The 22,642-nt window shown below is 50.5% G+C and overlaps 1 protein-coding gene across 1 annotated transcript; it reads right to left on the bottom strand.

Moving 5' to 3' along the window:
* Positions 1–2,017: 2,017 nt before the first annotated feature.
* LOC122385845 (proline-rich extensin-like protein EPR1) lies at positions 2,018–22,442 on the bottom strand. Its single transcript, XM_043374434.1, has 3 exons — positions 22,373–22,442; positions 3,615–4,850; positions 2,018–3,250 (listed from the first exon to the last, which is right to left on the bottom strand). Exons 1-3 carry the CDS (start codon positions 22,385–22,387, stop codon positions 3,044–3,046), a joined length of 1,458 nt encoding a protein of 485 aa, XP_043230369.1. The 5' UTR covers positions 22,388–22,442; the 3' UTR covers positions 2,018–3,043.
* Positions 22,443–22,642: the final 200 nt, after the last annotated feature.

Raw genomic sequence — 22,642 nt, 5'->3', positions numbered from 1 at the left:
CGGCCTACTACCTCATTTCTTCCTTAGAAAGGCAAAGCGCTGCGAATAGGGAATGCATTGTCAATCGTATTTCACAGAGAACCCGAGATCTGATTTGAGAATATATTGAAAATATGAGGTTCGCTCAAGTCGTGTTTGTAGACGAGGGATACCTATATTTTGCAGAAAGCAGAGAAGTCACAACGACCCTCAAAGCAAACAATTTGTTGCCTGACCCCTGACATTTTGTCATCGTCTGCACTCTGACCTTGTCTCAGTGTGTCACTTGGCACTTGTCTCAGCCTGACACATGATCAAGCGCAGTGTGACACCTGACACATTTCTGACACCAGCCTGTCTCTGTGCGCTACTTTGACCCAGATATCTCTCAGCCTGACATGTAGGTGACACCTGTCGCATTTCGTGGACAGCCACCCACACCTGACGGTCACTGCACACAAACAAGTACGGAGAACTGCGACCCCGAGGTCAGACCCGTAGGCAGTTCTCGCCCTCGGCGTGTGCTAAGCATGGCCTTGTGCGAGGGTTCACATGGTGCTTTGTTGTAACGTTCCTCCTAATTCAAGATGCGTGGTTGCATCTTGACTCATTTATAAGCTCTCATGTCAGCCAAATATCTTATATCTGATCTGGCCCAGATCTCATGCTCATTGGGGGTGCAGGACGACCTCAAACAATATCCACATAAAAGTGTTCTTACTCGCTTCAAACTGCAGTTTAGCTTTCTCAAACATTATCATTATGAGCAAAGTTTTTCTTCGATAGGTAGGGGAGTGTGGGGTAAGATGCCCAGGGTGGGAAAGACGCCCCAACCCCTCTAGCAGCGAAACAAAGAATCGGACCTGGAAATTAATGTTCTTAGCGTAAAGCGGAAGCCTGCCTTGTTAACTGCACAAAAAATTGCGAAGCTCAGTTGGGCAACGGCTGGCTGATGATTGCATGTTTTTTATTTGCTGCTTTCAAAAAATATTTTGCTGTCAGAACATTGTAAATATCAAAGAAGGTAAATAATTTTCGCGACCCTTGCTATAGTCGTGATACATTAGCATGCGTGTACTGTGTCCCAAACAGTTTGTTTCAGGGTGTAGTTTTATGGCTAACAAATTGTACTGATTTAATGTTACTTCGGTACCTTGGGGTAAGATGCCCCCTGTCCTAATGGGGAAAGACGCCCCCCTAAATCCGTAGGCTGTCCTTCAAACAGCCCGTCAAATCATTTATTACATACTTGTGATGTAGACAAAAGCCGATATTGGACTGTTGAGAGTCCAGTACGGTCGGGTGCTCCCCATGCCGGTCTCTCGGCCCACATAGCGACTTTTTGGGCGGCATCTGACTCTGAGAGCCCTCCGACGGCCTCTGTGGGCCCCATTATTGGCTCCAGGGCCCCTCACGACATCCTTTGAGGGCTCCCACGTTGGCCCCACGGGCCGCGCTGGCATCGGAGGTCCCCACGATGGGCTCGAGGGCCCTCAAGCATCATGAAGACCTATAAGAGCCCCACAGTGGTCGCCGAACGCCGCCACGGAGGCTTGTTTGGCCGCGCTGGACTATGATGGCCCTAACGATGACCTCTGAAGCCCCTTACGACTACTTTTGAGGGCCCTTATGATGACGTTTGGTGTCTACTGCAGGCTCGAAGGGACTACTGATTCGTTCAGGCGATTCACGTGCCCATTTATGTCACTTATAGTGCAGGGGGCATCTTTCCCAACGTCAGGGGGCGTCTTTCCCACCCTGTGGGGTAGGATGCCCCCTTTCACTTCTTCAGGAAAATGCTTAATAGCAAAAAAAGTTATAATATTTAAGGCACGAAAGTGTGATATTTTTGGAGAAAAATGATGTCGGCTTCCGTTGAAACTCCAAGTTTTTGCTTTCCCATCGTCATTTTCGAATAATATATGACATAGCAAAACCCTGGGCATCTTTCCCCACTCTCCCCTAGACTTAATTTTTACCCGGAAATCGATCTTCCTTTTCCATGAACACGTCAACGTCTCAATAAAACATAGAAGACTTTGAGTTCCTACAAACCAGCTGTATGTAGCATTTATTAAAGGACACGTCAATGAACACTAAAAGAAAGGCATAAGACAAAGAACAGAACACCTTCCGAGTGAGTCTGGACCAACAACGACGCTGACAGGCAAATGAAGACGCATGATTCATGTCCGAAGTTGCTACATTGTTCATCTCTGCTCAGAAATAAAAGACCACCAAAGCAGTCCTTGGCGCAGGAAATACGCAATCCATTCTGTTTCAACTCGCACCTGCCATTTCTCACGACTCTTCATTTACAAGTAGGTATCCGATGCATCCAGAGATTCTGCACTCAAGACGAAATATTCGCTCAATTTCATGCAATTTTACTCGACAAGCCTGTAATCGGTCTCTCTCCCAGACTTTCTGCTCATCCCACAAGACACACGCTTCCCACAAGACATCGCACCACACACGTTTCCTAACAATTCGGCTCTCGCAATCACACTCGCGTCCCACAACTCAACAATGTGGCACCGCTATGGAGCCGTGCACATGCGCAAATACCAGGGGATCTCGGGTCGTCATGGCGCCGACCCGGGCCACGGCTGGTATCACAGAAATCGCGGCGAGTAGCGGGGCGATTCCGCCGCGCCGACGCGCCCCTTCCGCCGCTACCGTCGCTGCCCGTCGCCTGGCGCCTTGTCGGCAGGTACTTTGCCTTGCGTCGGAGGATGCCGCGAGCGTCTCGCGAAGCACCCGACTTTCGAAGTGCATCCCGAGACACAGTGCCTACCGACCAGCAAGTCGACATGTGCAAGTTGCTGCAGCAAGTTGCCCAGGAGACCGCTACCGACAGTGCCGCGCCCTTTGAAGCCCACCAGTAGTGTTCGCAGGTTGGAAGGTCCGGAGAGATTGTCTGGGACATCCTACAAACCCCAACATACTTCAGGTCCCCTGGACACTCACAGGCAATCTCATCATGACCTCCCACCGGGCACCATCGCGTCGGGGCAACGCGCGAGAATATCACCTATGGACACCGCTGGGTCGCGGCCAGCGCCTACTCGTACCGGATGTCGGCGTAATATCCCTTGGCCCAGTCTGCCAGGTAGGTGACGATCTGGGTGCGGCCGTCGGGCATCTTCCAGCGATACTCTCCCGTGATGACCATGCCGTCGCTGGTCTCCTTCTGGCTGAAGGCGTTGTCCGTGTCCGAGTCGTCGACGTCGTAACCAAACTCGTACGGACGAGACATGTGCATCATCGTCTGTGAAAGAAGTCGCAAGGTAAGAACCCCAGGATCATAACACTTTTCATTTCGCTTCAAGATTTGAGGCTTAGAAATGCAGAAGACTCATGGGTCAAAAAAAAAAGTTGCAAGCGCAAGGGTTGGAGAACCTGGACTGTAGAAAAAAATAATTATCGATCTTGTCTGGCAAAGAACGAGCCGTGCGAGTGCAGACCTCTACAAATCATAGCAAGACATGCTGTTGGATAAGCCTAAAGTGCAAAAATAACTTACAGCTTCATCGCCGCTTGACGCGAGACACCACAAGTAAGACTACGTTCTACGGCAAAGCGTTCAAAACTTTATATTGTTGTATTCACAGAAGGCAGACGGAGTTTCTCACCGTTCCCGTTCCCGGAGAGACAGTGGTGGCCGCCGGCCGGCCAGTGGTGATCGCGGGCCTCCTGGTGGTAACCGCCGGTCGGCGCGTGGTAACCACGGGACGCTGGGTAGTAACCACCGGCCTCCTGGTCGGAACCGGACGGCGCGTGGTAACCACGGGACGCCTGGTGGTAACCACCGGCCTTCTGGTGGGAATGGGACGGCGGGTGGTAATCACAGGCCTCTGGGTGGTGATCACAGACCTTCTGGTCGTAATGGGGCGCTGTGTGGTGATCACGGGTCTTCTCGTGGGGATCGGACGCCGCGTGGTGACCACGGGTCTCTGTGTGGTGATGACAGGCCTCCTGGTGGTGATGGGTCGCCGGGTCGGGATCGGACGGCGCGTGGTGACCAGGGGAGCGCCGGTGGTGGGGAACGGTACCCGACCTCCGTCAGGGCCGGAGCCGTCCGGAATCAGGGGGTTAGGAGGGATATAGGCGGGGGCTGGAGTGGTCACCGGACGGCGACTGGGGATCGGGCGACGGGTGGGGGTCGGACGGCGGGTAGCAGGGGGACGGGTGAAGGGAGGACGGGTTACTGGGGGACGGGTCACAGGGGGACGAGTGACAGGGCGCCGGGCCACAGGGGGACGGGTCACAGGGGGCCGGGTCACGGGGGGCCGGGTGACGACAGGACGGCGGGTCGAAGGCGGCTGGTACGGCTCGGGAGTGGTGAACACGGGTCTCCTGGTGGTGACAGGTGGCCGGGTCACCACCGGCCTGCGGGTGGTGAAAGGTCTCCTGGTGGTCGCCGGGGCGCGGGTGGCCGGTGGACGGTACGGCTCACGAGTGGTCACTGGGCGTCGGCTGGGCACAGGCCGCCGGGTGGTGACGGGCCGGCGGGTGATGACCGGCCGGGCGGTAGTAACCACAGGCCTCCGAGTGGTGATGGGCCTCCGCGTGGTGATCGGTCGTCGGGTGGTGACCGGTCGCCTGGTGGTGACGGGTCGTCGAGTGGTGATGGGCCTCCGGGTGGTGACGGGCCTCCGCGTGGTGACGGGCCGCGGGGTGGTCGTGGTGGCCGCCGGCAGCTCGATGCCGATGTCGATGATGGAGCCGCCCGGGTTCGAGCCGCCCGGGTTGACCGGACCGCCCTTGTCAGGCGGGGGCGGCAGGTACAGGCCGTTATCCGGGACCGGGTAACTGTAGCCCTTCTGCGGCTCGGGCGCCGCCAGCGCCGCCGCCGCCAGCAATAGTACCTTGAGAGACAAATAAAAGGGGAGTGTCAAAAGCCAAGTCTCAACGAGAAATGACAGCCGAGTGGAGCAATCTCCGCAACCACCTGCTGTTGTTTAATTGCACGAAGCCCGTTGGGTGAACTCCGAACGATATGTTGCGAAAAGTAGCCTGTTAGTAGCTGGCAGTTTATGTGGTTATTCGTGAACTATGAATGTTCCAAGTGCTCTATAATATCGTGACCATGTAGAAAATATTAAACTCTTACATATGCGCTTCATACTATTTATTGCTACAAGTTGCTACGACTCTATTATTTAAAAACATTAATAACAAATACCATGACCGTGGATACACAGTTCATCACATCGAATTATGTCGTATTTGAGTCATATTGTATAAGTATGCGGGTTATCGTTATCAGTCAGATGTCCAGTCACGTTTCAGCCTCCTTCCAAGCAATTAAAGTTTACTTTTGGTATTTCATGCATTTAACAAGGGAGGACATTCAGCGTAATGCTCGAGGCACACTTTTAGCTTGATTAATTTTTAATTTCTGTTTTTTTTTTTATTGGAAATGGTTTGAAATCAAAAGTGATTAAGATCCCGCATTTTGTAGAAATGCAGGTGATGATAAAATGGAAGACATTTTTGGTAGCTGATAACCTACAAAAGCTGTAATAACAGCAACAAAAATCCCGATTTCTGTGCTAAGCACACACCAACATGTGTGAGCAGACCCTTCTTTGCGTTGCTATCGGATTGACTCCGACACCTTTGGTCTCAATAGCCCTCAGACCTCCAGATCGTGTTTCGGAAGGCGCAATGCTGCAAGCGAAAGCTTTATCCAAGATTTCGCAACCACCCCATCGCCATCATTTCTGCCGTGGTCCATTTAGCGTCGACGTTCATACCGACAGCGGCGGTCGCAGTCGTCAGGTCGGGGTTGCAGAACATGGCACAATTTGGGTGCGCCTAACGAGTTGGCAGTGAGATCAGAGAGTGAGTGCCCCAAATATATCACATCATAAGCACCAGTCGCACCCACGCCCCAGCCCAGCGAAATGAACTCCTAAAAACGGCCGCGCGGGTGGCGCACGACCCTTCATGTTTATGGAAGAGCACGGTTACGAAAACACGCCGAAAACAGACAGGACCTGAAAAGACGGCGACGATGCGACACCTTGATAATCCATGTATGGTAGCGGAGCCGTCTTGTCGCGATAAAAAGAGAGGGGAAACGCGGCCCACCCCTGACCTCCGGTGATCTTCTGGTCTGACCCAGACGCCGACTGGCTCACAACTCTCGCTTTCTGTCAGACCTACCACACATGACCGCTGGCACGGCGATGTTGACCTAGATTCTGATCAGATGAAAAGAACGAACACCAAAGATGCGGTCATGTTTGTTGCCAAAAGCGCTCACTGAACTCTTGAAATGGATTACACTGCTATCAGAGTTTGGTCTATGGAAAAATACGACGCATAACCAGAAGTAAAAGAACAAGACACTCGTGCTAAATGCATCAGGAACTCTACTGCACGGTTTGTGATCTCTGTCTTACAACATGGCCGACAAATTGAGATGGATGTGTGCACACTCCCGCATCTTCGTAAGGCCAGACAGCCCATGACTCAGCACGGAAGCCATTGTTTTGTTAGCACGGCAACTACCATCGTCCTTCCTTGCACCACCTCGACTGTACCCCAAGTCAATACATCATGCTGTCTCGTCTCTTCGCGGAAGTCGGCTCGTCTACCGCAATCTGCCCGGACCCTGCACACCTGGCTGCGCAAAATCTGCATCTCACTCTCAAGGCCTCAGTGCGTTTCCCCGCTTGCTACATACACAGCTCGCGCCATCACTTTAGTGAAGGTCCCTCACGTAGTGTAACAGGACTCCTGTGACATGGCATAGTCCAATTCGTACTGACGAGCTGTCCGCCGACGGAATGATGCGGCTGCTGCTAATTCGACGTTACAAAAATACATGCAACATTCCGCAGATTATGCCCCTCACGATGTCCAGTCGACGTTCTCTTCCGTAGTGATGATGATGAATTGATGGTTTAGCTTAGGAGCGAATCAAATGCAAAATTCGTTCTTTCGACGACATCGAAGCGTTGTATGTGTCAGACAGATACATGTACTGTGCATTTCACGGCACACCTATGCATTTTCCCGCGAAGACTGGAGAGAAGCTGAAGTTCCCCTAAAACTCGGTCCCTCAGACTCCCAGCGCGGGATGTCCAGGCCCACCTCTCGTCACCGCGGGGGCGGTGGGGGGGGGGGGGGTGTCCGGTCACCCACACCCACTCAGTGGCAGCCCCGCGAGTAAACAGACCAGCTCTGACGTAACGACTGCCCACCAGCCCACTCAACACCGGTCAACAGTAGTCCGTGACGACACTCGGCGACACTGTTTGAATGGCCCTTTCAAAAGGAGTCCCGGACACCCACCTACACCACATGGAGGTCAGCAGAAGGATACGGTTCAAAAGGTACGGTGGGTTGTAGAAGACGTAGTTCCGCACATTCAGAGTGCCATTCCGGCCTTTTATAAAGACGTTACCGAAAGTCGAGTTTGTGAGACCATTACGGCGTCCATTTAGTCAAATGAATTTGCGGATAAACGCCTTGTCGCTAATGCACAGCGTATTTGTCTCCACGGGGAGTATCAGATGGTCACGCTTCTCAATGAAGGTGCACCGAAGGCCGTGCGCTCGAACCGTGTGTGCCATGAGCATAATCGGCTAATGCCAGATTATCCGTAATACCAATGACATAATACCTGTCAGATCGCAGCGCGAGCTCAATCAAGCGGTGCTCGACAGTGACATAATCGTTATCGATATAAAGTCGGTACGAAATCTAACACCGTATTTAAGTGTATGATCCTCAATTGAGCCGAGTAAGTACGAAGGTTATCGGCAATCCAACGGCAATTCATATGACCTAGGAGCAGGATGTCGAGTCTGCGTGCTTCGATCTGAATGGAAGTACAGCCGAAAGCCATCTCAAATTGACGGCTGCAACGACCTCGTCAGTCGAGCAGCCGACGTCATCAATCGACAAACTGACGTCATCAGTTGACAAACTGACGTCGCCAAGGCCGCCACAGGAGGAGTCTCGTCTTCCTCCGTTTCGCTACCCGTTGTAAATAGCCGGCGCTCGTGCGAAGGTCGGCGCAGCGGGTCAGGCTCAGGCCAACAGCACGGTCAGCCTTGGCTGAAATTGATGCGGACGGCTGGCCAGCGAGAGATGTGGGTTAAAGATCCACCATCCGACGAGCCAGTCGTGAGCGCGCGGCCTCCACCGCCGGCGCGCTGTTGTCTTTATAGGAGGGTGGATGCGCCGCCCGACGCCTGGCACCGGTCCGGAGTCACGTGATCGTAAATCATAGTCACCAGCGGCGGCCTTCAGAAGAGCGGCATGAGCGCGACCCAGGGCGGTGATTTTTGATCGGCCGGCCCGGCGGAGGTCGTTCTGGCGGCCAGACGTGGCGCACGAGTGATCATCGCGTGCCCGCTGATCGGAACAGAAGTGTGCGCCGGCAAAAACGCCGTCCGACGCGCCAGCGCCCGGCGTGCGCCCGCAGAAAAACACCTGAGAGGAACGATTGGATGCCGCAGCGGGGTGTGACAGCGCTCCAATCCTGTTCACTCCCTCACCCGGCAACAGACGATCGAGCGCCGCCAGCGACCGATCTAGACCACCGCCTCAACCACTCACACCGCTGCAGCGGCTGCAATGTTTGCAACGGACCTGACAGCCGAGAGTGGTGAATATTGCAGGTCACCGTCTCAGCGGCCTGCCCCGCGCGCCACCTCCGCCCGGGGGCAGGGGCGGCGGCCCCGTCTGGCGGACGGCTACTTCGCAATGCCCAGAGACAGGTGGACGTCTGAGATTAGCCGCGGCGGACGAGTTATGTGGGTCGGGCGACACTGGCATCATACGGGAGCGGCCCCGGCCGCTTTGCGGGGAGGTGAGAGTGACCTGATGACGGGACAGCCACAGAATGAGGCCAGGTGTGGTCAAGGAGACCGCACAGAGCCCGACCGGACTGAGATGAGGTGTTTAAGAGCACGAGGTTAAGCTTGGTAGTTATGTAGTTTGTGGCGAAGGTTATGTGAATTGCAGTTGTGGTTTGACTTATGAGGGGCGCTTAATGTTTACTGTAGCCACCGGATGTTGCATTTAGTCGGCTTATGCTGCATTAAAGTGCACTGTATACTCGATATAGTGCACATGCAGGTAATATGGCGATGTTTAGCGCCATTCTCGGAAAACCATTTACTTGCTGATTGATGCCGGCTCTCAATGCTGACAATCGTCAACACTAATCACAGTTGCGCTGTTTAGCAGCAACTATGGGCGATCAATGTTTCTTAGTTGAAAAGTCATTTTGTTTAATGACATCCACACTTAACCCTCGCCCCGTTGGGGGGGCCATTTTGGCCCCCCCTGTGGTTTTTCCTGAATAGCAAGAAAACAGCGGCGCGCAGCGCCGCCAAATTTTCAGTACCTTCCCGGGCATCAATTTGACACCTTCACACCAAATTTCAAGTCTTAGGTCACCTTAGGTCAGGAGTTATTGAGGTCAAACTGAGGTCATGTTCGAGCAAAAATGAGCAAAAAACATGCAATCTTGAAACGCTCACCAAATCTACAGTTATCAAGCAATTTCAAAGTTCTTTATATGGTCTAGTAGACAAAAAGCGGCGCTACAAAACTGCTATCTCGGATTTTCAAAATTTTTGGTTTTTGACCAAAAAAAATCAAAAAATTGATTTTTTTTAGAAAAACTTTGAAAAATCCAAAATTTTTCCGAATTTCGAAATAACCGGAATATATGTGATATTCCCAGCGCTCTTCTATATACATACCAAATTTCAGATTGATATCTCGTTTTTTGGCCAAGTTATAGCGAAAAAAAACTGTTCAAAAATGATGACGTCAAATTTTTGAACTCAATTTTTAGCAATTCTAGACCACGTACGGCAAAACAAAGACCACCATTGAACTCCCCGTGACGAGCTGCATCGATTCGATACCCATTTTATGCAAAAATATTAACTTTGAAATTTGACCTAATTTGACCTGACCTTGACCTGACCTTGACCTGACCTTGACCTGACCTTGACCTGACCTTGACCTGACCTTGACCAAAACGTGATCTAAGCTGGCCCCAAAGGCTGCCTGACCCATATAATCGCATTTGTCATGTAAAATGGACCATAAAACATGTATCACACGACACTTTCATATTGTGACCCCCCCGTGACCTGACCTCTGTGACCTGACCTGGTATCAGTGACCTCAAATAGCAAAATATGTGTTTGAAGAACATTTCCCCATCGATGATTTTCAATGAAATGCATTTTACTCGATTTTACAACGCATTTCTTGAAGTGCCTGTAAACGGTGAAAATTGGACCTTTGACCTGACCTGTGACGTCATCGGTTTGACCTAGGTCAATAAAATTGGGTCACAAGGTAGTTCCCCGTTGGGGCTATCCAACGCCGTTTACCGCTTGTCGCTATGTTGCGTGGTTCTCGAGATCTTAGGGGGGGGGCCAAAATGGCCCCCCCCAACCGGGCGCGTTGCTCGGCAGAGCCCAACGGGGCGCGGGTTAACAATGTAAATTAACCGCAGCTTCCACCAATTTTTTAAATAAGAATATCAAAGAAGCCAATGACAGCACCAGCTAACAGCATTCCTTCGATCACCAAAACGTTACTGCAAGGACGGCAAGGTCAAAGCTGCTAGTAAGTAATCGCATCCTTTTGACATGCAATCTGATTACTGCAAATGCACCTTTGCAAGTATAATACCCCAGCACAGCACACGCTGACGTGAAGTTTGGCACCCGACTATCTATTGTGCATCCTTCCTCTTACCATAAAATAACACAGCGGCGTCCAGCACTCGAAACCCGTCATGATTGAGGCGCCTCGATTGGATTGTCACTTGCACAACACCCTGAACACCTCCACTCCGCGAGATCGACCCCAGCCCTCGACCCATACCGGAGCGGCGCTCGTCTGCCGCGTGCTGTTTGCTTGTTCCTCTCACCGCCGAGGGGCCTGACTCGGCTCCCGTCAGGAAACACCGACCGCAGAGCGATCTCTCAGGGGTCATCCTCTTGATCTCACCGTCTGTTGTTTTTCCAAGCGAAGGAGAAGGCGAGTGTCAAGATGCGGGAGCTGTGGAATAATTTAGGAGATCCAGCGACAAGGGAACAGTGTCACAGACCATTTATCTTCGAGACAGGAAAGACAAAGGTCGAATGGTGAATGTGGTGTACCATATCACGGGTCGTAGCTTTTTGTGAAGGTAAACGGAACGATGAACTTGTCTTCCAAGGTGACCCCTTGCCTTCTTTCTTGGGATGAAAATGAACATCGATTGAGCATTTTGCAGACGTCACAACACCTTCCATAACGAGATTTTCAAATATCCGACCACTTAACCTCCCATCGAGCCTGGAATGGCCCCAGCCGCGTCTGAGGAAGGTGGACATCTCCAGGGCAGCTCTCGTATTCAGCACCACACTCGAGTGATTGCCTCGTCCTTGGTCAGCCGGACTCTGGTCTTCCAGCGCCTACGCCCGGCGGCGAGAGACGAGCAAACAGCGGCGCCGTCATGCATGGTCACCGGGCCGGGAGTGGTCCGCGCGGCGGCCACTGGGCCTTCCCAAACCTCCTCCGCTGTGCAGAGTGGGCGACCAGTGACCTTGTGACGCGCTAAGGAGTGGTCACACGTGCGTGTGAGTGGGCGTGCGGATCAGGTTAGAGCGTCGAGCCGACACGGGCTCGCCCATGGGCGGTGAACGAACAGACAAACATTCATCCTGTAACCGCCTTGCCGCTATGCTGCACGGCGCACGCTTGCACAGGCACAGATGAGCCGTAAAATCATAACTACACCGGGCGTTTCCCCATGCAGGATGCTTTTTTCCAACTGACGCTGGTGTGCGTCGGCTGAAACTAGGTCTGGGGCGAGCTGCGCGGAGCGTGTCCGCCCTGACCTGGCGCCTTTCAGTAAACACCCCTAATCTCGGAGGATGTTTCACGGCCGTCCAGATGCGATGCTCCGGCGAGCGGGAGATGCAGTGCAGGAGCGGGACCGTCACGGTCACCCAGACAACCTCACAACGATCCCACGCCTGACACACGAACCAACTTGGACCATACCAACCCGTTATGCACCGGACCGTGTCACGTGACCACGACGCATCGCACCGTTTATCGTCACGTGACCGTCATGGATCACGGTCACACACGGCGGCGCTCCGATCCAACAGCGCCGCGTCGTTTGGTAACCATGGTGACGAAACTATTGGGCCGACGACTGCCGCAAGGCATCACGTAGGGGCCATTCGTGGTGGCGGGCAATGCGCCTGATGATGAATCCGTTCTTTTGCAACAAGCCTGGGGCACCAAGCGACGACGGCGCGGCGGTGGCGGCGGGGGCGGCGGCGGCGGCGGCGCCAACTAGCGACACAACAATGACGAGATCGTATGGTGAGAGGCCCCCAATCAAACCCCCTGCAGAGTCAGGGGCAAAGGTGGCGACCCTGCGTGTGGCATGTGACCCGCGCTCACGCCACAGCTGTTTACAGGAAGCAGAAACGGAAAGGTGCCCAAACGAAGGCGCGCATACCTAGGGTGACGTCATCTTCCTGCACCGTGACGTCATCCAATTAAGCGTGGTGATGATAATGGATCGGGTGACGCACTGATGTTGTTATGACGTCCCTCAACACGCAGCTGTATTGGTTAACGGTCCATTTGAGACCCTTAATAGGCCGTTAAGTGATATCGGGAGCATAAGAGGCGCCGGTGGGCGCGCATGCGTGAGCTATAATTCATCGGGCGGGACGGATGGTGATTTTCGGCTCACGCGCAGCTAACGAGCCAAGCAGCTCCACTTTCAAAAGGCTGCTGGAATCAGAATGACTGTCGGACGTTTGTGAGCAGGTAAAATACGAATGAATTGAATGGATAAGCGGGAGCGGTGCACTAAGCCTGGTGTTATCGGCTTTGTGAAAATGCAGTCTCCGGATAGTGACTTTGCTACGTTGTAATCTCCGAGATAAGAGCTGTCAATTCCAGTCGTATCGATTTACCTTCCCATTGACCATTACCAGGATTGTGCTAATTTGCACACTTTTAAGACCAACAACTACTAAAGCTAATATTTAACTTTTGAACAACATTCAACCAAATAATTTCCTTGGCACGTTTTTCACATAACAAAACCAGCATACTCGGGCATCCATCGAGTTTGACCAATGCACCGGCACCAGGGGCGGGCGAGCCACGGCGCCCCGTGACCGTCCATAGGTCACGCAGGTCAGTCGGTACTGAGGTCACCGCTGGCGCGCGACCCCTCTCCACCAGCTGACCTGATTCGGCCAGGTCACAGAGGTCACACATCGGGCGACGGCCCCGCGACCCGAGCGATCCATGCAATCCGGGCGGGCGCCCAGCCGGTGCCGAAATCGCCCCGGGCTTGATTAGCCACAGCAGATGAAGGTCACCTCACCATCGCGGAATGAGTGAAACAGAAATGGCCCGCGCGCTTGAAATGGGCCCTGGAGAGGTGCCAGCCTCTGCTGGTGCGAGAAGAAGGTAGCACCGGTAACCCACTGCGGTCAAGTGACTTGCAGGAGTAACGCAGGGGTGCAGATGTTGTAAGTCATACGGAAAGGCAGACAGCAGCCGTTATATCCGACAGCACAGTGAGCCTCGTCTCGTCTGACATTTGTGACCGGGTATTATGTGATGGCCTTGGAGATATTCGCAGAATTGGAACAGGGGAAAGTTTTCCTTAGGGTGCAAGAGTGTAGCGGTCCTCACGATGGGGTCTTTAGTTGCCGGGGTGACAAGTGCTTTTAGCATCATCAACGTCAAGAGAACGGTGTAGCAAACGATATTACCGATTCACCGATGAGAAGAGAACGATTTAACACCAGCTGTTACCTTGGAAAGACTACTTCGAGTCCTTCATCACACATTGTTCAGCTCGATAAGCGTTTCCTTCCCAATCTCGAAGACCCATCGGCCTCGTGAGGGGTGTCGCGGACCCGTCGAGCCGCTCCTTCGACGATGATGACAGAGCACCGATGACTTACGACAAAACTCGTGAGCACACGTTGCCCAACGACGTCTGAACATCTCGGAGGAGCGCCGAGCCAGTCTCTCAGTCTCGCCTCGCCCTAACGAGGCGACTCGTCTCAATGCAAATAAAACGCAATGCCAGAATGAAAGAAGCAAACGGAATTTCGACACAAAAGAGGAAGATTAAACAGGTAATTGAGCGGAATGATCAGCTGTTGATGAGACAACGGGTCTATTCCAGCCAACTCGGACACACCGTTACAGAAGAACGACAGAAAGAACTCGCTGTAACGGCAATGACGAGAAATTCATTTCGGCGTGTCGCCTATAAAATGCATCCAGCGGCGCTTACGCAAAGCAAAGACGAGCCGCTGCTGCAGCGTTTCACAACGAGGAAGGGGTGCAGGTGCGAGTAGCTCCGGCGAGCACCGCCGCCGGCCGGCGCTTTACTGCCGAAGACGAGTAACGACATTAGCCTGGTGGCAACACCGCTGCGCCGGCTACCCGCGGGAGCGCAGCCTCGCCCCGCGGCCAGTGATTCGAGCCTGCTCCGGTCCTCCGATCACCCTGCAGCTACTGCCGGCGCTGAGGACTACGAGCGCTCCTCTGGATTAGGGGTGTGCGGTTACACACGTACTGAGCATAAAATGTCTACCTCGAAGTAATCGTGGCGTGACATTGGATCTCTCGACAGAATCAGCTTACATGTCTCGACCATTCTCCGTCCGTCGGAGGACGGCTGGTGACCCATTGTCGCAGTTTCGTCGCGACCTTGCCAGGCCCGCCGCTGTAGCCCGGGGCAAGTCCCACTCCCGGTTTCCATGGAGCCCACGCAGTGGACGATAAATATTTATGTGAGGACGATTAACGGCGCCGTGCGCCCGGCGGCGCTCGGTTTGGAAACCGTCTGAGAGCTTCGCGGTCACCGCGGTGCCCGGCGGCGGTCGCGACGCGTCGGCGACCACCGCGGCGCACCCCGACGGCCGTGGCGAGGAGCGGCGCGGCGGCGGCGTCTGTGGCGCAACTGCGGCGAGGGCGGCGGTCAGTGCAGAAACGGGGCCAGCCGTCGCCGCCGTCGCGTCTGCTGGCGGCCAGTGACGTCACCGTCGGCTTTGGACGCGGGCGTGGCTCCCAGGCTGGGAATTGTACCCGACCAGGGTGTGACCCACCCCCGGCCAGCCCCGGCCAGGTATGGTGCGCGCGGTGTTTTGTAACTAATTGACTCGGTGTCGATAGGGAGATTAATGACGACTGATGATGATTGAACTTATCAGGTGTGTCAGAATGTGTGTGAAATAACTGATAGGGCTGTTGGAAATGAGACGGGAATATATAGTTAAGTGCACAGGAGATTTGGAAAACAGCTGCGTCTATATGAAATATCATTGAAACTTGTGATCAAAATAATGCTTCGAGGGTGTTCAAAATAAAAATGGCTGTTCTTTCCTACATGAGAACATTACATAAGCAATAAGCATGCATAAAAATCATTGTCAGAATATAAGATAAGTCAAAATGCTACTTGCATATCTTAAAATTACCCGCTAAAGAGAACAGACTACAACCTGCATTCCCTAGAACTTATAAATGTTTCGCGCAAACCATTTCAAAGTGCACGGAATCGGTCTAATGAGCCAAGCAATAAGCAAACAGCGCCTTTGACGGACAAGCGGACGACCATGAAGACAGCCAGCTCTGATCGCGTCTACCCCTGACCCGACACTTGACAGGCTGGCCGGGACACCCCAGCTTTGTTGACTGATAGTCTGACCCCGGGACTCAATTAAAATCACCAGGCCGGAGATTGCGGTTAGGAGGCGTCGCTCGGACTACTGCGAATGGGGAGGAGAAGGTCGAGAGAGTCCTACCCTACGAGACCCTCGTAAACAAACACAAACAAAACGAGCAGATGTTTTCAATCCACGGCACTGCAGCTGCCGCGCCACCACGGCTCCGGACACAAACGCAGCCGCAGCCCGTACAGGAGACGCTTTTTTCGTCGCGTGACGAAAGCAGAATTGATGACTGTGTTGGTTGTGTCGGCAGCGGCGCGGCGGCCGGTGAGCACGTGCCTACGATTACGGAAAGCTTCTGGTTGGCTCGACGCGTCGGCGGCGCCAGAGCGATTGATGGTTGTACGCTATGCGCGGAGATGTGCTCTGGACCGGCGGAGGAAAACAGAGAAAAACGGCGGCCTTCGACAGTTGCTCAGACAAGACGCTACAAACCGGTGTGATGCGTAGGGTGCAGTCGTACGCTTCCGCAGTTTTGACGAGCTTTAGCTGGAGTGGAGGAATTTGACTGGGGACTGATAGAAGGGCAATGCACGCTTGATATTTCCGCAATGTACAAGCATAATAGTATTCGCCACGTTAGCATTCAGTAGTGGTTCGTATTACAACCAGTAACTGCCAAACGGAAGATATGTTACTGTGGTATGCAAAATGTATTATTCTTTGGAATGAATATGAATGAATAGATAGACGCGATTCGTCCATCTTTGACCTAAGCATGCATGCATTGACCAAAGTATCCTCTCGTCAGACAAAATAGCTGAATGGGTGATTAGTGGACGTTGATCTTAAAAAAGGATTAGATGATTCGTGAAAAAATTGTGAAATAGCTTCAAGAAGCCACTGCTTCAGTTAGGAAAAGGGTAACAGGGTTTCTCGTTTATTTTTGGGTGTGATATCTGTAGTTCTTTCATCTATACGTACGAGACCATTATAGATATTCCGAGTCATTATCGAAACGAAATTATTGAAGAAAAAAAAAGACAGTTCAAATGATATTGTGTTAACCCTCGCCGGCCGAGGGGGGGGGCGGGTGCCGCCCCCCCCATAGGGTTTTTTCGCGATAGCTCCGAACACGCTGGCGATAGAGAGCTGAAACTTGGCATACCTGACCTTTGATCCAAGCCGCATCTTTTGACACCAACCGCATTTTTGGGTCAGGTCAGGTCACTGACCTATGACGTCATAAGTGAACCTCTGCACGGTCTTCAGATGGCGCAACTTCGCAACGCCCTCACTGCCAGAGGAGATGTCACAGGGAAATGAAACTTGCAGGATCTAGTATCCATTATGAGTCCCACAACTTGTATATCTCGGATTTTTCCTAAAGGTCATATGAGGTCAGGTCATTTTCGTGACCTCACCATTATAAGTCAATGGGGAAAAATGAAAACTGCTATTCTGGCGCCGGGAACGATCTCCAACTATCTCAAGCACACAGAATCGTGATTTTATGCACTCCTTGCAAGGTTAGATGCGTCACTTTTGCAATTTTGACCTTGCGTGACGTCATTTATGACGTCATCAAGGTCATATTAGTTTTTCGTCAATAACTCTTGATCAAATTAAGCTAGCGAGTCGGGAAAGCCACCAATGGACTCAAGAAGACCTGCCGAATCGAATGATATGCGACATGACCCCTTTCGACCAACTTCGTGACCTGGGGGTGCTGACCTGACCTTGACCTGAGGTCAACACCCCAAGTTGACCTGACCCGGACAAAAAGTATATCATTCGACGCGCCTGAGCGAGACGAACACGATGCTGCCAAAATCGGCGCTCTGCGGCCGTTTTATGCGAAGTTATTCACCAAAAACTGAACCGTACCTTGGGGCACTTGACCTGACCTCAGAGGTCACCGGTTGACCTAGGACCTTAAAATCGGGTACCAATCTCTGCGTCTCGTAACGGCGCACACGCTCGTTTTTTCCGCGACGCGCTAGCTCCACCAGGGGCGAAACGGCGAGGGGGGGGTCGTACTCGCCCCCCCCCCCTCGGCCGGCGCGTATGGGGCATTCCACGTCAAATCGAACAAAAATCGGCTGTTTTGCACCTTACCATCAGCGATTTCATTATAAATTCGTGAGCGAGTTCCTGTGTGGCCCCGGACATTACATTGATGTTTTTTGCACATTCTGACCACAGGTCTTCTAAATAAAGGGCATCAAATTTTTACAAAATGTTGCATCTTTATATTTTTGAACGACCATAACTTTGGTTGTACTTGTTTGATTTGAATGAAATAACCCTTACTGTTTAGGTAATTTCTTCAGCATTTGTTTATAATTGCACCTACTTAAATGTATGACCTTGAAATTTGCTTAACTCTGTTCTTAAGCACAAATATCGAAATAGCAAAAAACACGTCACCTTCGATTTGGCTCATTTTCATATATTTTATTGCCTACCATATTCTTAACAACCTGTGAAAAAATTAGAGTGGGCCATTCATAAGTTTTGAAGAAAATGGCACATATGCAAACGTATGTTAGCACGCGCAGTGGAGGAGGAAGAGCGAATTTCGCACACCCCTCCTGTTTTTCGCCAATATCTCATAAGATTAATGCGAAATTAATTATGGCTACCTGTCAAGAATTGAATTGGACATCTCATCGTGCAAGCAATAAGAAAATCGGTTCACAACTGTTCTAGTAATAGCGGTGTAAAGTGAACATCCTGTCGCCGCAGCGACGCGGCGACTCGGCAGCCGGCGCCGACCGCTACGCGCCGCCTGAATTGTAGACTGTGCCGGGACGGAACGGAACGGTTCCGTCTTTACATCGCGCTCCCTACCGCTGATTTCGTTCGATTCGCGTCCAATTTTGTGAGAAGACTAAGAAATGTACAGGCAATCTTATGGTGAAAGAATTTTGAAAATCGGTTGGTAAACAATTGAAATATGAACGTGTAAACAGAAAATTGTGATTGCTGCATTTCCCGCATCGGCCGAGCCCGCCTTGCAGCCGGCGACATGTTACTCTTAGCAGGCCTTTAACTGCCATATTTATTATTGGATTAACTAGAAATTCCCCATACATACTATAAAATGTATGTTCTTTCGTATAGTGAAGATCAAAAGACGTGAAGATATCGTTGCGTGATAATGTTTTCGTTGAATTTACTTCATGATGCATTTCCACACGGCTCAAAATTCACCGCAAAATACCGTTTGCCTGAGACACTTTTACTATGGAACGTGAATGCTTGACTACGATGACTATGCATTTCCATTCTCGCAGAGTTTAGGATATCACTAATCAGCAATCATTCATTTCAGAAAGTGTACACAAGCAAGCATGTCTTGACTCTGTCTTTCAAGGTCACGCGCGGTTGCGTGATGTTGATGCATGAAAACGGCGTTTGCCGCGAAAGTTATGAATGGCCCACTCCAATTTTTTCACAGATGGTTAGGAACATTGTGACGGACATAATATGTAAAAATTAGCCAAATCGAAGGTGACGTGTTTTTTGCTATTTAATTTTTTCTGTTTTAATTCAAGGTCAAAAGCATTTCAAGGTCACTTCAATTTAATTTTATAATTAAAAAACAAAGCCTTATCAATTGCCTATAAGACCCTGTTAATATCATTTTGATACCAGAAAAGGAACCAGAGTTATAGCCATTTAAAAAATTGATGTGTGGCATTTTTCGCTATATTCGATGACCTATATCTCAGCGATACGTTATCAAATTTCGAAAATATTATACGTAACTCAGTTTTGAACCATGCCCAGTCTGCCTACAAATTTTCAGAAAAATCGAAGGGGATGACGGATTTCGGTGTTTGATTTGACGTGGAATGCCCCGTATGTAGAAAACCAATAGGTCCGGCGAGGGTTAACCTTCGAACTAAAAAAAAAACTGAATAAAATTATTTTGTTGCGTAGATTTTGCTGTAACGTGATTGTTTTGTTTTGATTGTTTTTGGCTTACTCTAGTTATGAGCAAAAGGTTATTAAATCAATTATTTTTTAATCATAATCATGCTAATAAAAAACGTTTCAAACCATTAGGGTAAGGGCGGGTAAGAGTACGCGGGCGATAAGAGTACGCATCAGCTGTTTCGGTTGCTTAGCAACGCAGGTTTGTCGAGTTCATGAAGTGACATGAAGCCGCCAGTGCGTGCATGTCACCAACGGAACGTGGGCGTTGAGCGGCGACGCTGTTGAGTTTAAGGCGATGAATATTATTTTCGAGCGTTATGATATTATTATGATATGGTACAATAATTTTGATACTTGGCAGTTGAGATAAGGTACATTTCCGTGATTGTTGTGAGAAACTTGTGAGGCTATCTGGGGAAATACTGTACAGTGCAATAGTCTGTTTGTGAAGTTTTGCACAACGTTTCGGGGCTGTTTTGTGCGCGAATTGATGTACGGTAAGAGGACGCACTGTTCAGGAGGGTAAGAGTACGCAGAATTATACATTAAATCGAATATACAGAAATATAGAATTATTAATCTATCGCTCAATGACGTTTGTTTTGTAGGTATATCATCAATGGAGCACTGTGATGCAGATGCGTACCCGAAATTCTTCCAAATACGAGCTATTCTCCTTTTTGATTGTGCATTTTTTTTAAGAAACACGCGACATGATTATTTCCTGATTTATAGACTTTAAAGATTTATTTTATGTTTTTCTTTTTGGATACTAGAATTAACTTAAATGCCTTTTGAGTTTGAAGTTAAGCATTTGGACAGTGCAAGCTGCATAGGTGTGTTTTCATATGCTTGCGTACTCCACCCGCCTGGCGTGCGTACTCTTACACACCCCATATGGTAAGAGTACGCAAGTGCAACGGTTCAGAAAATGTCAGTTTTAGACCACTTCCATTTACGCTGAAGGATTGTTGCCCCATGGGTTGATGGCTAATTCAATGAACATGAATGAACTTTAATATTCCCTATTTGCGATTTCTTTCCTTCAAATATTAAACAAATGAGAGCAAGAAATCCACTAAGTGCGTACTCTTATACGACTTCACCCTAACCCTATTAGTGGCAGACTCCTGGCTACCCCTATTAGTGGCAGGGGGGGGGGGCTATTTACGACCCCCCCTTGATATCTCGAGATTTAACGGGCCGATTTTCAAAATTCAAACGGCATTCCATTTCGCTCAACGTGATCTACATTTCTAAAAAATAAAAATTAAAAAAGGTCAATGGGGGGGGGGGTAGAGGGGGGTAAAAAACGGGCAAATTGCAGATACATTTTAGACTGTTTATCACGGCCAGGTTTCTGAACCAATCCTAACGCAACTTTTGCCGATCGATAGAGAATGAACCAGGAATTCACATGGATCCAAAAAATATGCATTTTCAAAAATCATAGGCGGATACAGATCATTGAGATTGGGGGTACACAAAAAGTATAGTAAATAAGGTTTTTGTTGGTACTGTTTCTAAAAAGGGTGGTAATGGTCTTGTTATGTTACAATTTTCTTATGAGAGAACGATTACAATTGTATTGGTCATGCATAGGCGGTGTCAGGGCACCTATGTTGGGAGGTAAAACATAACCCCCCTTTTTGGACGCCTGGATCCGCCTATTATAGCAAAAACGTGTCAAAAGAGGATGCACAATAACTTTGTATATGTTATCACATGCTACCTTTCATTCACTGTTCGTAAAACTGGTGCATACAGTTATAATACATCAGCATCGTGGTCTTCGCCCAAATGACTCGCTTCACGAATAGGACCCCCCAATTCCCAGTGCTCTGGAGCCGCCCCTGGTAAAGTTATGAACTTGAAATTTTCAGGGAATGTGCTCAATTTAGTTTTGGGAAAAGTCAGAAAATTTCAGCATCGTAGCTTCAGCGGTTTCGGAGATATTACCGAAAAACCTGAGGGGTGGATAAAAACAACCCCCTGCCACTAATAGGGTTAAGTCACTAAAAATCTGTCTTTAAAGTAAAAAAAGTTTATTCCTCGAGCTGAGAGGCCAGAGTTGTACAGCTGGAGTAGGTACTTCAACACATCATGTAGGTATTTGCTTACATCCATGCATACATTCTCGAATTCCAGAAAAACCTGAGGGGTGGATGAAAACAACCCCCCCCCCCTGCCACTAATAGGGTTAAAAAGTGAACATTATTTAATATGAGTACCAGCTTATGTCAGCTTGAATAAAGGCAACCTGGATTCAGTCGAAAGAAATGTCTTGAAAATATTTCACATATTATATTATTCATTATAACCATATTTGGTAGCTCGGTAAAACTCCGAATAGAATGATGACCAATTTAGGGCAGCTCAATTTGTAATAGTGATGTAGACATAAAAATCAACTTGCTAGTCTATTTGAAAAGTTAGTGAATAGTTTTCGGGTGATTTATAATTTTGGAAAGCAGGAACCAAAGAACGCCTTTAGCTCCCTGTGATACTACTTTATGTTATACTTGGTTTTCTTCAAGGCCAGTATATCTAATACAAAGTCATCACAAATCACCAATCTACCACCATCACCACCACCAGGCACCAGGCCCGCCACCAGTCTGCCGTCGCTCGTCCTTAGCTGCGCTGTCGGTCTCTGTCGTGTCTCCGCCGCTGAGGTGGTTGTCTCTCCGCCGTCTCCGCCGGAGAGGAGACCCAGCCGGTCTCCGCCGGGAGCTACACACCTGGATCCACGCCATTCTGACCGTCCGACGCGCAACTGGTCGGCAATCCGGCGACACTTTCGTTTTTATAGACTCGGGGGGCGCGCCGGCCGGCGGCGAGGCCGACCGAGGTCACCGGCGGCCGGCCGGCACCGGCAGCCACCGAGGGTCACCCTGGGTCAGCCTGGGACCGTATAGAGGTATAGAGCCATACAGAACCATACTGAGACATACCGGCACCGGCAGCCACCGAGGGTCACCCTGGGTCAGCCCGGGACCGTACCGGGACCA

This window comes from Amphibalanus amphitrite, unplaced genomic scaffold, assembly GCF_019059575.1.
Source record: "Amphibalanus amphitrite isolate SeventyFive unplaced genomic scaffold, NRLGWU_Aamphi_draft 000233F_arrow, whole genome shotgun sequence".
NCBI lineage: Eukaryota > Metazoa > Arthropoda > Thecostraca > Balanomorpha > Balanidae > Amphibalanus > Amphibalanus amphitrite.
This window is presented reverse-complemented; position numbering and strand designations above follow the sequence as displayed.

Bases quoted from the DNA above. Each gene is read 5' to 3' on its own strand.
- LOC122385845 (XM_043374434.1), bottom strand. The intron at 3,251-3,614 runs GTGAGAAACTCC...CTTCTTTCACAG, and splicing joins TCTCTCCGGGAACGGGAACG to ACGATGATGCACATGTCTCG.